General features: G+C 41.7%; 2 protein-coding genes across 4 annotated transcripts in view; one reads left to right on the forward strand and one right to left on the reverse strand.

The window, feature by feature from the left end:
- LOC126213537 (speckle-type POZ protein-like) overlaps positions 1 to 14,746 on the forward strand; it is a 679,117-nt gene that overhangs the window by 436,376 nt on the left and 227,995 nt on the right. The gene's annotated exons all lie outside the window — the stretch shown is intronic.
- Positions 13,885 to 14,746, reverse strand: part of LOC126213536 (speckle-type POZ protein-like) — a 59,162-nt gene continuing 58,300 nt past the window's right edge. The window contains exon 3 of the mRNA XM_049941381.1: positions 13,885 to 14,438. Coding sequence (XP_049797338.1) covers positions 13,964 to 14,438 — 475 coding nt within the window. The 3' untranslated portion in view covers positions 13,885 to 13,963. The remainder of the gene's footprint in view (positions 14,439 to 14,746) is intronic.

The following is a 14,746-nucleotide window of genomic DNA, read 5'->3' on the forward strand; positions in this document are numbered from 1 at the left end:
ACAACCTCTATGGGTATGCCATTCAACAAAGTCTACTATTTGGAGGGTTCTCCTGGATACCCTATGAGGAAATCTCTCTATTCAAGAAAAAGGTTAATAGTGTCATTGTGGATAATGGTGAGATATATATTCTGAAGCTAGAAATGGCATACACCGAAATCTGCACGATGCTCACGTTGACTTGTCACTGTGCCCATAGTGTCCACAGCACCGAGTGTTTCCATACCAAAGCTGTTGTCAGTGATGGGAAACAAGCGGTGATATTCTGCACTACATGAACGTCCATATTATGTTGGGGATGGAACTTGCTAGTACCATCTGCACCGTTGCTCATTGAAGGAATATGTTGACATAAATACCAAACAAGGGCTCCCATTAATTTTTATATTCAGAGCTCGCATTAAGTGCACATCCTATGCGAGTTCGAGTAATAAACTGAAACTAAAGTCCATCTGAAGACGCCTCGGAAGGCCCAGTGGTACCAACCGACCGCCATGTCATCCTCAGAAAATAGGCATCACTGGATGCAGATATGGAGGGGAATGTGGTCAGTACAGCGATAGCTCGACCATTGTCAGTTTTCGTGGTTGCAACCGCTACTTTTCAGTCAGGTAGACCCTCACTTGGCCTTAACAAGGGCTGAGTGCATCACACTTTCCAACAGCACTCGAAAGACTTGGACAGTCACCCATTCAAGTGGCAGCATTTCTTGAGTGTTCTGATGGGAACTGGTTTTACCACTGTGGCGAGACCGTTGGCGACAAACGATGGCCACGAATTTCCCAGCCCTGTGAAACTGTTACAGATTAATTCTGCCTTATTTGTATGGAGTGTAGCCATGTATGGAAGTGAAACATGGACAATAAATAGTTTGGACAAGAAGCTTTCGAAATGTGGTGCTACAGAAGAATGTTGAAGATTAGGTGGGTAGATCACGTAACTAATGAGGAGGTACTGAATAGAATTGGGGAGAAGAGAAGTCTGTGGCACAACTTGACTAGAAGAAGGGATCGGTTGGTAGGACATGTCCTGAGGCATCAAGGGATCACAAATTTTGCATTGGAGGGCAATGTGCAAGGTAAAAATCGTAGAGGGAGACCAAGAGATGAATACACTCAGCAGGTTCAGAAGGATGTAGGTTGCAGTAGGTACTGGGAGATGAAGGAGCTTGCACAGGATAGATAAGCATGGAGAGCTGCATCTAACCAGTCTCAGGACTGAAGACCACAACAACAATACAGCGAATATTCGTTTAGTTAGCCTTACAGCTAAAATTACCGTTTACCATACATCTACTATGTAAGTGGATATTAAAAACTATTTCCTCCTGCAGAGATTTCAAACATAACAACAAAGAAAATTTTCATACCACTATGAGAGTGCCGTAGCAGCGGTGATTATATCGTGAAATGTCATCTGATTATCGTCGCAGTTAGCCTGGCAGTAAATTATGTGTCTGCAAACCGAATCATATCTAGGGCTGTTAGTTTCTTTCGTATTTATTACAAAGTCTCTTTCCAAATATTTTCTTTAAAATAAAATTACTGAAAACGTATCTCGCAGCAATCTTTAATTTTATCCTTCATTTTCTTTAGAAGACGAATAGATCACATCGTTCTGTTTCCTTTCACTAAATATGGGCATTTCAGGCATTGTACAATAACGAAGTGAAAACGCAAGATTTCAGGTATAAATAAAATAAATCGTTTTATTTTACGTTTCACTTACAGCACATGGACTTGCGAAGTATCTATAACACGACCATTACTATCTACTTGGCCTGGATGAAACAAGAGAATAAAATAAAACAAAGATCACTACCCGTTATCGCCAATCACTCACTACAGCAAAGATAATATTTCACCACTTGATCTGTTATCTTCCAATCTAAACCGCCTCCCACCCTACTTTAGACGACACTTAGATGGTTCCGTAAGGCAGCCAATTAAGCCGTGGAAGTGTTGTTCATGTTCTGATACTACACTTGCTTAAAATCGTTCATCACTAACAATCAGTTATTTTCACACCTCTTTCGTCATACATTACCGCCTCAACAGTTAACTATTCTTGATACCCCCTTTCTTAATGACCACTATCAAATGGTTCAAATGGCGCTGAGGACTATGGGATTTAACATCTGAGGTCATCAGTCCCCCAGAACTTAGAACTACTTAAACCTAACTAACCTGAGGACATCACACACATCCATGACCGAGGCAGGATTCGAACCTGCGACCGTAGCGGTCACGCAGTTCCAGACTGAAGCGACTAGAACCGCTCGGCCACACAGTCCGGCGACCACTATCAAATAATTCACTACAGTCCATAATAAACTACCAAAACTTCCGTAGTTAGGAATTCTAATGAAACTCTGCAAGGAATTCAGAGAGTAGTCCGATAACCTAACCAGCTGCTCAGCGGCATATGGAAATTCTCAATACTAAGTCCGAAAACTGCAGACAAACTCTCAAAACACTCAGCATTAGTCCTGCCCATCGACTACTGAAACCAGTTCCATGCAAAATCGACAGCGCTTTCATTGTGCCTTAGCAATACTCACATTGCTATTGCACAATATATTAACTACTGCAGCTAGTGGCCAGGCGCAAGTTTTGTACTCTCTAACTGGCGCCACGATCTAATTTAAGCTTCTACTTATGCAAACAGTCGGTGTCACCAACAGGTTACCGTTGGCTCCATACATTCATGTCAACAAAGTGAAAAAATTCCAGTTGCAAACCATACATCACACGATGTCAATGTATGAGTGTCCTTCTGCTCGCTATGTTTATAAATGTGACATTACCGAAATTTTTTGACTATCGCGCGCTGCTGGCGCGATTTTCTCTGCTGTCATGTCAAGGGAAATGGCAACAATGGTCGCCATGCAGACAAGTCAGCAGTTAGCCAGGCATCATCATCATTGCAATGTATGTGGGTACTTTTCTTGGTGCAAACCAGACTGTTTCATGATTAGAGGTATGTAACTGAAAGACCTGAGTCGAAACAAGGACCCGCGAGTAGACAACATTCCATTAGAACTTCTGACGCCCTTGGGAGAGCCAGTCCTGACAAAACTCTACCCTCTGGTGAGCAACATGTATGAGACAGGCGAAATACCCTCCAAGAACAATATAATAATTCAAATCCCAAAGAAAGCAAGTGTTGACAGATGTGAAAATTACCGAACAATCAGTTTAATAAGTCATGGATGCAAAATACTAACGCGAATTCTTTACAGACGAATGGAAAAACGGGTAGAAGCCGACCTCAGGAAAGATCAGTTTGGATCCCATAGAAATGTTGGAACACGTGAGGCAATACTGACCTTATCACTTATCTTAGAAGCTAGATTAAGGAAAGGCAAACCTACGTTTGTACAGAAACCAGATGGCAGTTATAAGAGTGGACAGGCATGAAAGGGAAGCAGTGGTTGGGAAGGGAGTGAGACAGGGTTGTAACCTGTCCCCGATGTTATTCAATCTTTATATTGAGCAAGCAGTAAAGGAAACCAAAGACAAATTTGGAGTAGGTATTAAAATCCATGGAGAAGAAATAAAAACTCTGAGGTTTGCCGATGACATTGTAATTCTGTCAGAGACAGCAAAGGACTTGAAAGAGCAGTTGAACGGAATGGACAGTGTCTTGAAAGGAGGATATAAGATGAACATCAACAAAAGCAAAACGAGGATAATGGAAGGTAGTCGAATTAAGTCGGGTGATGCTGAGGGCATTACATTAGGAAATGAGACACTTAAAGTAGTAAAGGAGTTTTGCTATTTGGGGAGCAAAATAACTGATGATGCTCGAAGTAGAGAGGATATAAAATGTAGACTGGCAATGGCAAGGAAAGCGTTTCTGAAGAAGAGAAATTTGTTAACATCTAGTATAGATTTAAGTGTCAGGAAGTCGTTTCTGAAAGTATTTGTATGGAGCGTAGCCATGTATGGAAGTGAAACATGGACGATAAATAGTTTGGACAAGAAGAGAGTAGAAGCTTTCGAAATGTGGTGCTACAGAAGAATGCTGAAGATTAGATGGGTAGATCACATAACTAATGAGGAAGTATTGAATAGGATTGGGGAGAAGAGAAGTTTGTGGCACAACTTGACTAGAAGAAGGGACCGGTTGGTAGGACATGTTCTGAGGCATCAAGGGATCACCAATTTCGTATTGGAGTGCTGTGTGGAGGGTAAAAATCGTAGAGGGAGGCCAAGAGATGAATACACTAAACACATTCAGGACGATGTAGGCTGCAGTAGGTACTGGGAGATGAAGAAGCTTGCACAGGATAGAGTAGCATAGAGAGCTGCATCAGACCAGTCTCTTGACTGAAGACCACAACAACAGCAACGTGGTTTGGAATCCTACATTACCCAGAAATCAGTTCGTCCGTCGTCTAGGGCGCTAGTCACATGGGACAGTTCAGATGTGGCATGGCAATGAGTATGGCCCGTCTCATCCCATTGATTTCATTCACGTAAGTGTCATGGATTGCCACCCAACACAGGCAGGAGTATCAAGGACTGACAAATTTCACTCCCAGTAGGTCACAGTAGACATAAAGAGCGTTCTGGCATGCTTTTCTAGTGTATTGACATCACTGATGACATCATCTATGAGTCATGGGTCTTCCCCACCCCGTACCCATACCCCAACCCCCACCTCCACCAGCAAAACCACCCTCATCCACAGCACCACACCCATGCCCACGCCCACGCCCACCCCACTCCCATTGTCACACCTACGCCCATTGCCTCCCCTCCACTGCTTCCTTCTGACAAAGACCAACTGCATTACGTATAAAACTGCAGGAGTTCAAGTTTAGGAGGGAAATTCAAAATTTTGGTGGGAAATTCAACTAGTGTGTTTCTTATGGATTTAGTGCTATTATCCTAACAAGGGAACCTCACCTCCCCATCGCACCCCCCTCAGATTTAATTATACGTTGGCACAGTGGATAGGCCGTGAAAAACTGAACACAGATTAATCGAGGAAACAGGAAGAAGTTGTGTGGAAATATGAAAAAAAAAAAATCAAAATATACAAACTGAGTAGTCCATGTGGAAGATAGGCAACGTGTGAGCTCAGGAGCGCCGTGGTCCCGTGGTTAGCGTGAGCAGCTGCAGAACCAGAGGTCCTTGCTTCGAGTCTTCCCTCTAGTGGAAAGTTTAATTTTTTATTTTCGGACAATTATTATCTGTCCATCCGACCGTCCGATGCGAGGTAACTGCACCCTAGTATGGGGACGCTACACCTAAACAAACATCGGAAGGTAGAAGAATCTTTTTACCCATTCGCCAAGTGTAGAAGTTAGGTGGGTCGACAACATATTCATGTCATGTGACGCACATGCCGTCACCAGTGTCGTATAGAATATATCAGACGTGTTTTCCTGTAGAGGAATCGTTTGACCTATGACCTTGCGGTCAAATGTTTTCGGTGCCCATAGGAGAGGCACGTCCTTTCGTCTACTAATCGCACGGTTTTGCGGTGCGGTCACAAAACACAGACACTAAACTTAACACAATGAGCATTGACGTCAATGAACGAACGGACAGATCATAACTTTGCGAAAATAAAGAAAGTAAACTTTTCACTCGAGGGAAGACTCGAACCAAGGACCTCTCGTTCCGCAGCTGCTCACGCTAACCACGGGACCACGGCGCTCCTGAGCTCACACTATCCTTGACGTTGCCAATCTTGCACATGGACTACTCAGTTTGTATATTTTGCTTATTTTTTCATAGTTCCACACAACTTTTTCCTGTTTTCTCGACTGATCTGTGTCCAGTTTTTCGAGGCCTATCCACTGTGCCAACTTATAACTAAATCTGAAACGGGTGCGATGGGGAGGTTCCCTTGTAAGAATAAATTGGAAGGAAATGAAAAATTGTGCATTGTCAAGCTGGCTGACTTGGTACATGGGCAGCAGCCTAACTATGACATCAGAATTCAAGATGCCCGACTTTGAATACACGATGGCGACTAGGGCACAATAAAGCAGTTCTATGGCATCAAGATCCAGTTCAGACCTGTTGCGCTATTGGTAAAAGTATGGATTTCTGCCGCACTGACCCAGACTTGAGATGATGCATCAATATGCCGACTGCCTCGGCATACTGGCTCCTTCGCGTCACAATGCAGGTAAGACCTATCAGGCTATTTGCAACCCTGTGGAATTGTGTCATACTGGTCCACAGCTGGATGATCTCAAAGGTCCTGCTCAGACATGTTTCAGACGTGTTGGCTTATTTATAACAGTGTAAAGTTACATCGTACTGGAGCTGACTTGAACAATGGAAAATCCAGACTGGAAAGTAACAATATTGTGAAACGGATAGTTGCTACTCAACATACAGCGGATATGCTGAGACGCAGATAGGCACAATAAAACGACTGTCACAAAATAAGCTTATGGCCAACAAGGCCTTTGTCAAAAATAGATACACTCACTCACGCAATCGCAACTCGCACACACATGACCACAGTCTCCGGCAGCTGAGCCACAATGAAGTAGCTGTCTGCAGCTATAAGGCACACTATGCTTGTGGCTGAACCCTATGTCACTGTACCAGTAACTGTTGTTGTCGTCTTCAGTCCTGAGACTGGTTTGATGCAGCTCTCCATGCTACTCTATCCTCTGCAAGCTTCTTCATCTCCCAGTACTTACAACAACCTACATCCTGCTGAATCTGCTTAATGTATTCATCTCTTTGTCTCCCTATACGATTTTTACCCTCCAATGCTAAACTTGTGATCCTTGATGCCTCAGAACATGTCCTACCAACTGGTCCCTTCTTCTAGTCAAGTTGTGCCACAAACTCCTCTTTTCCACTATTCAATTCAATACCTCCTCATAAGTTACGTAATCTACCCATCTAATCTTCAGCATTCTTCTGTAGCACCACATTTCGAAAGCTTCTATTCTCTTCCTGTCCAAACTATTTATCGTCCACGTCTCACTTCCATACATGGCCACACTCCATACAAATACTTTCAGAAACGACTTCCTGACACTTAAATCAATACTCGATGTTAACAAATTCCTCTTCTTCAGAAACGCTTTCCTTGCCACTGCCAGTCTACATTTTATATCCTCTCTACTTCGACCATCATCAGTTATTTTGCTCCCCAAATAGCAAAACTACTTTACTACTTTAAGTGTCTCATTTCTTAACCCCTTACTGCATGATTTTTTTATTTTTCTGAAAAAAATGTTACATGTTATGTTCGATGTTCTGATTTCATAAAAAATGCTTAAAAAATTCTAAATCTTATGTAGGGGCGGTTATTTTAGCATTAAGGGTTTGTGCCATATATGGGACAGCATGCAGTAACGACTAATACCATGTGATACCAGTTTTGGGATTGATGATGCACAATGTGGAAAATACACAGTAAGATACGTACATGGACTAGCAGAACTGTATTTATGTAAAACAATTACATTTTCTATTCATTACAATACACATATTTTGAGAAAATAACACACATTCTGTTTCCATTTTTCTCTATTCATTATGAAACTTGATGAAGCAATTTCTCTTCTTATTCAAGCACAATGTTGTACTGCACTTCATACACGCTATATAGGATTTTCCCTTGCATTCTGGATACTTGCAACGACCACAGTTTTCCAGCCAGATAGGCATGTGATGTATCCCATCCAGTCGCACCTGACACTGTGGAAGATCTGCTGTAGGGCCTGTCTTCTTCTTGCTGTCAAGCTGTTTTTGTATTTCATTGCTTGGCCTACCACGTTTCTTGGATAACGATTTCCCAATTTTAGAGAGGGCCTCTGCAACTGCGACCTTGAAATCAACAAGGGGAATGTAGTCCGTATTTCTTCTTCTCCATAACAGCCAGCTGTTCACACAAGCCAAGTCAACTAGATGAAAGAATATCTTCAAGTACCATTTCTTTGATCTGATTTGAATTCTATAATATCCTAGCATAGAATCTAATAGATCGACACCCCCCATGTAGTCATTGTAGATCATCACAGAGTGTGGACAAGGTACCATTTTATATTCTTTTTCCTCCCTGAAAAGCCTCTTGATCTCGCCTTCTGGTTTGCATCCAACGTAAGTTGACAAAGTGTTGACTACTTATTATCAAACCAGGAGACTACTGACAGTTGCACATCGTCTACTGTTGCTATCTTTTCCTCCATGCTGCCTCGACCATTCATCTTCGTTGCTGCCTCCTTAGGTAAAATGCAACCACGTACTCGATTGGACCGGACTGCATGTTGTGCCATATCCGTCACAGACCTATTTTTCAGTATTATGTGTATTCTAATGAACAAATATATAAACTTACCTCTTTATAACTGTCCACAGATGTCCTTTTTCCTCTGCAAATAATATAAACACTGAAATCAATCGTTTACTGTACCTGATTGCAACTGTTTGTGTGACCAAACTTGGATGTAAACAGCTAGCAACACAAAGCAAAGATTCATAACACGTAATTCCTTACTCTCCCAACAGATGGCATACACTACTTGCACAGCTGCTCTTGACTGTGTGCCATATCTGTCCCAACATGCAGTTTGGAAATATATTCTCAGATATGAGATTGACAAAGAGAAAAGTGGTATGTGCCATATCTGGCACATTATGCGGTAAGGGGTTAATGTAATTCCCTCAGCATCAACATAATTAATTCGACTACATTCCATTATCCTCGTTTTGCTTTTGTTGATGTTCATCTTATATCCTCCTTTCAAGACCCTATCCATTCCGTTCAACTGCTCTTCCAAGTCCTTTGCTGTCTCCGACAGAATTACAATGTCATCGGCGCCCCTCAAAGCTTTTATTTCTTCTCCATGGATTTTAATACCTACCCCCGAATTTTTCTTTTGTTTCCTTTACTACTTGCTCAATATACAGATAGAATAACATCGGGGAGAGGCTACAACCCCGTCTCACTCCCTTCCCAACCACTGCTTCCCTTTCATGCCCCTCAACTGACATCTGGTTTCTGTACAAATTGTAAATAGCCTTTCGCTCCCTGTATTTTACCCCTGCCACCTTCAGAATTTGAAATAGAGTATTCCAGTCAACATTGTCAAAACTTTCTCTAGGTCTACAATTGCTAGAAATGTAGGTTTTCCTTTTCTTAATCTTTCTTCTAAGATAACTAGTAAGGTTAGTATTGCCTCACGTGTTCCAACATTTCTACGGAATCCAAACTGATCTTCCCCGAGGTCGAATTCTACCAGTTTTTCCATTCGTCTATAAAGAATTCGCGTTAGTATTTTTGCAGCTGTGACTTATTAAACTGTAGTTCGGTAATTTTCACATCTGTCAACACCTGCTTTCTTTGGGATTGGAATTATTACATTCTTCTTGAAGTCTGAGGGTATTTCACCTGTCTCATACATCTTGCTCACCAGATGGTAGAGTTTTGTTAGGACTGGCTCTCCCAAGGCCGTCAGTAGTTCTAATGGAATGTTGTCTACTCTCGGAGCCTTGTTTCGACTCAGGTCTTTCAGCGTTCTGTCAAACTCTTCACGCTGTATCGTATCTCCCATTTCATCTTCATCTACATCCTCTTCCATTTCCATAATATTGTCCTCAAGTACATCACCCTTGTATAGACCCTCTATATACTCCTTCCACCTTTCTGCTATCCCTTCTTTGCTTAGAACTGGGTTTCCATCTACGGTCTTGATATTCATACAAGTGGTTCTCTTTAATTTTCCTGTAGGCAGTATCTATCTTACTCCTAGTGAGATAAGCCTCTACATCCCTACATTTGTCCTCTAGCCATCCCTGCTTAGCCATCCCTGCACTTCCTGTCGATCTAATTTTTGAGAGGTTTGTTTTCCTTTTTGCCTGCTTCATTTACTGCATTTTTATATTATCTCCTTTCATCAATTGAATTCAATATTTCTTCTGTTACCCAAGGATTTCTACCAGCCCTCGTCTTTTTACCTACGTGATCGTCTGCTGCCTTCACTACTTCATCCCTCAGAGCTACCCATTCTTCTTCTACTGTATTTCTTTCCCCCATTCCTGTCATTTGTTCTCTTATGCTCTCCCTGAAACTCTCTACAAACTCTAGTTTAGTCAGTTTATCAAGGTCTCATTAAATTTCTACCTTTTTGCAGTTTCTTCGGTTTTAATCTACAGTTCATAACCAATAGATTGTGGTCAGAGTCCACATCTGCACCTGGAAATGTCTTACAATTTAAAATCTGGTTCCTAAATCTCTGTCTTACCATTATGTAATCTATCTGATACCTTTTAGTATCTCCAGGGTTCTTCCATATATGCAACCTTCTTTCATGATTCTTGAACCAAGTGTTAGCTATGATTAATTTATGCTCTGTGCAAAATTGTACCAGATGGCTTCCTCTTTCATTTCTGTCCCCCAATCCATATTCACCTACTATGTTTCCTTCTCTCCCATTTCCTACTCACGAATTCCAGTCACCCATGACTGTTAAATTTTCGTCTTCCTTCAATACCTGAATAATTTCTTTTATCTCATCATACAGTTCCTCTATTTCTTCATCATCTGCAGAGCTAGTTGGCATAAAAACTTGTACTACAGTTGTAGGCGTGGGCTTCATGTATATCTTGGCCACAATAATACGTTCACTATGTGTTTGTAGTAGCTTACCCGCACTCCTATTTTTTTTATTCATTATTAAACCTACTCCTGCATTACCCCTATTTGATTTTGTATTTATAACCCTGTATTCACCTGATCAAACGTCTTGTTCCTCCTGCCACCGAACTTCACTAATTCCCACTATATCTAACTTTAACCTATCCATTTCCCTTCGTGTACCAGTACCAGCGCTTAACAGTAAGTCAGGACACTACCACACAAGGAACACAGTTCCTGCTGTCCTGTCTGAACGTTATTCCTATAAAATTGAGAACTCATATGGTTAATAGTTTCCCGTATACACTGCCTTAAGCAGCAATAGTTTATTTATAAGCACCCTCTACTATTGGATGCAGGAAAAAGCTGAATTCATTGTTGGAAGTGTTCAGCAATTATCTTAAAAACATTTGGAGATGAATGCTTCAGCTACGATTACTGAAGTAGATCTTATTAGCCGCCACTTTTTTGTTTGGAGAACTGTATACGGGAGAGAAAATTATTGCATGGACAATTTTAGAACTTTGAAGCTGGATGATAAATTGTAAGATCTGTGTTTAATTAGCGTTGTTGTGACACTATTTTTTTAACAATCGCTATGTGAAATGGTACTTGTGAAAGACGTTTTCCCAAATTAAAACTAATAAAGACGTATCAGAGATCGACTATGAGCCAGGAAATGTCAAGCAACCTTGTAATGTCATCAACTGAAAAAAATTAATTTAAATTTTAGCCATGTAATTGAACTATTCGAACGAATAAAACACAGAAAATTTAAAATAAATGCGGTTTATGTACTGATATGTCTAGTATTTAATGTTTTCAGTTTCCCTATTTGGTTATACATGTATTGGTACCTATGCACTGTTGCTTTATAGCTGTAGGTTTAAAAAAGCTGAATTTGTAACACCTCATGTGGGGCACAATAGTTTACACTAGCCAGGGCGCTCAAACTGGGTATCACCAAGTGTTCCTGTTTAGGTGGCAACCTGCAGGAACCAGTTGCTGCCACCGTGACCGACAACACCGTGGTGTAACGTCCCTACTGAGGCCAGCATACGTTCCCAGCACAGTTTTAAGCTGTTTCGGAATGGAAGATGCACTGCTGCCATCCACCAGTTTCCAGTGTATCTCAGGAATCCAGCAAATAGTGGAGGTAATATGCCATAACTCTGGAAAAGAGATTTTTTTTTTGTCATCAGTCTACGACTGACGGCCCGCCACGAATTCCTTTCCTGTGCTACTTGCAACCTACGTCCTCAATTATTTGCTTGACGTATTCCAATCTCTGTCTTCCTCTACAGTTTTTGCCCTCTACCGCTCCCTCTAGTACCATGGAAGTCATTGCCTCATGTCTTAGCAGATGTCCTATCATCCTGTCCCTTCTCCTTATCAGTGTTTTCCACATATTCCTTTCCTCTCCGATTCTGCGTAGAACCTCCTCATTCCTTACCTTATCAGTCCACGTAATTTTCAACATTCGTCTGTAGCACCACATCTGAAATGCTTCGATTCTCTTCTGTTCCGGTTTTCCCAGAGTCCATGTTTCACTACCATACAATGCTGTACTCCAGACGTACATCCTCAGAAATTTCTTCCTCAAATTAAGGCCGGTATTTGATATTAGTAGACTTCTCTTGGCCAGAAATGCCTTTTTTGCCATAGCGAGTCTGCTTTTGAAGTCCTCCTTGCTCCGTCCATCATTGCCTAGGTAGCAGAATTCCTTAACTTCATTGACTTCGTGACCATCAATCCTGATGTTAAGTTTCTTGCTGTTCTCATTTCTACTACTTCTCATTACCTTCGTCTTTCTCCAATTTACTCTCAAACCATACTGTGTACTCATTAGACTGTTCATTCCGTTCAGCAGATCATTTAATTCTTCTTCACTTTCACTCAGGATAGCAATGTCATCAGCGAATCGTATCATTGACATCCTTTCACCTTGTATTTTAATTCCACTCCTGAACCTTTCTTTTATTTCCATCATTGCTTCCTCGATGTACAGATTGAAGAGTAGGGGCGAAAGTCTACAGCCTTGTCTTACACCCTTCTTAATACGAGCACTTCGTTCTTGATCGTCCACTCTTATTATTCCCTCTCAGTTGTTGTACATATTGTATATGACCCGTCTCTCCCTATAGTTTACCCCTACTTTTTTCAGAATCTCGAACAGCTTGCACCATTTTATATTGTCGAACGCTCTTTCCAGGTTGACAAATCCTATGAAAGTTTCTTCATTTTTCTTTAGCCTTGCTTCCATCATTAGTCGTAACGTCAGAGCGAGGGAAAAATTTTGACTTACTATATGCCTCTGTATGAGCCCTAATTTCTCTTTGTGGTCCTTAAGCACAATGTATGTTGGCAGCAGTAGAATCGTTTGGTTGTCAGCTTTGTTTCTTGAAAAGAACATCACCTCTCCTCCATGGATTCCCATCTGAGTTCCCTAAGCGTCTCCCTAACACTTGTGTTTTGTTCAACCCTGCCAGTAACAAATCTAGCAGTCTGCCTCTGAATTGCTTTGATGCCTTCCTTCAGTCCAACCCGACACAGACCCCAAACGCTGGAGCAGCACCCAAGGACAGGTCACACCAGTGTCCTATACGCCGTCTCCGACACAGCTGAACCACTCTTTCCTGAAATTCTCCCAATAAACTTAAGTCGACCATTTGCCTTCCCTACCACAGTTCCCACATGGTCGTTCCATCTCATATCGCTTTGCAACGTTATGCCCAGGTACTTAAACGAGTTGTGTCAAGCAGGACAGTAGTAATACCGTATCCAAACATTACAGGTTTACTCCCCATATTCAACCTCATTAACTTACAGTTTTCCACATTTAGGGCTAGCTACCTTTCATCACACTAACTGGAAATATTGTCCAAGTTGTCTCGTATCTTCCTACAGTCACTCAGCTTTGACACCTTACGATACACCACAGCATCATCAGCAAGCAATTGCAGATTGTTAGTACCCCCTGCACCAACTTGCCTAATTTTCATCTCAACTATATCTAACATTGCATGTATATTTAATGCACTCATGTGTCATGGGGCACGAAATTCTGTGTGAATGTGCTGACGTCACTGAAATAAAATATTTAATGTTAAATTGTCCTTGTAGTGCCGCACAATTTTGAGAGTTTTCCCATTTGAAAAATGTTAATGTCGGAATTTATATTTACTTGATAGTGCACATGTTTTGTGAATACCCTAACTATGTGGGTCATATCAGTTGGAATGTAGTACCTGAAGCAGAACATCTTCAAAAATGGTTTATTGTAAAATTTAGAGCCATACAACTAAAGGAATGAAAGTTGATCAATATATGAGATTTGCTATTACTTAAACATTGGTTTTGTTTCTGCGGTTGCTACCTTTGCAGGTACCCTCCCATTGTAATTCTTTATGTCCGTGCTAGCACCAGCCATCAGCAGTGTCTTCACAGCTTGTACATTCGATTCTGCAGCCCAGTGGAGCGGTGTCTTGCCCCAACGATCCTTAGCGTCTAGAGGTGCTGATGCCGCTATGAGAATACACATAACCTTCTGGTCAAATATCGATGCGGCGGTGTGCAGAGGTGTCTGCAGACACGAGTCGGTGGCTCTGACGTCAGCTCCAGCATCGAGAAGGCACTTGACAACTTGCACTTGCTTGTTTAGCACTGCACAGTGCAGTGCAGTGTTCCCGAGAGCGTCCCTCCCATCAGGTGGTGCACCCACGGCCTGCAGCTTCCGTATCTCCAACACACTTCCACGTTTTGCTGCCTCTGCCAGACGCACTCCCAGCTTCTGTTTCTCATCTGTGGATAAGATCCTGCAATGCACAGAATAATTGCTCCATCATTTGCTGCAACAATAATCACATGGCATAAATACAGTATGCAGAGCAGGTCAACTTAACTATGATATTTGTATACAAAATAAGAGCAACCTGTAAGAACCTGAGTTAGCACTCCACATATCACCAGTTTTCTGTTATGTTAGCAGGTCCTTTGTGTCTCCATTTCTTCTGCAGACTGTCTGAAAACATTCTGGGATTTGATATCTCATCTTCCCCCGTCTCCTCTTCCCTTCTCCACACCCATCTAAGACTGTTTTTACCCATCTAACACTGTTTTCACA

Source organism: Schistocerca nitens, chromosome 11, assembly GCF_023898315.1.
Source record: "Schistocerca nitens isolate TAMUIC-IGC-003100 chromosome 11, iqSchNite1.1, whole genome shotgun sequence".
Lineage (NCBI taxonomy): Eukaryota > Metazoa > Arthropoda > Insecta > Orthoptera > Acrididae > Schistocerca > Schistocerca nitens.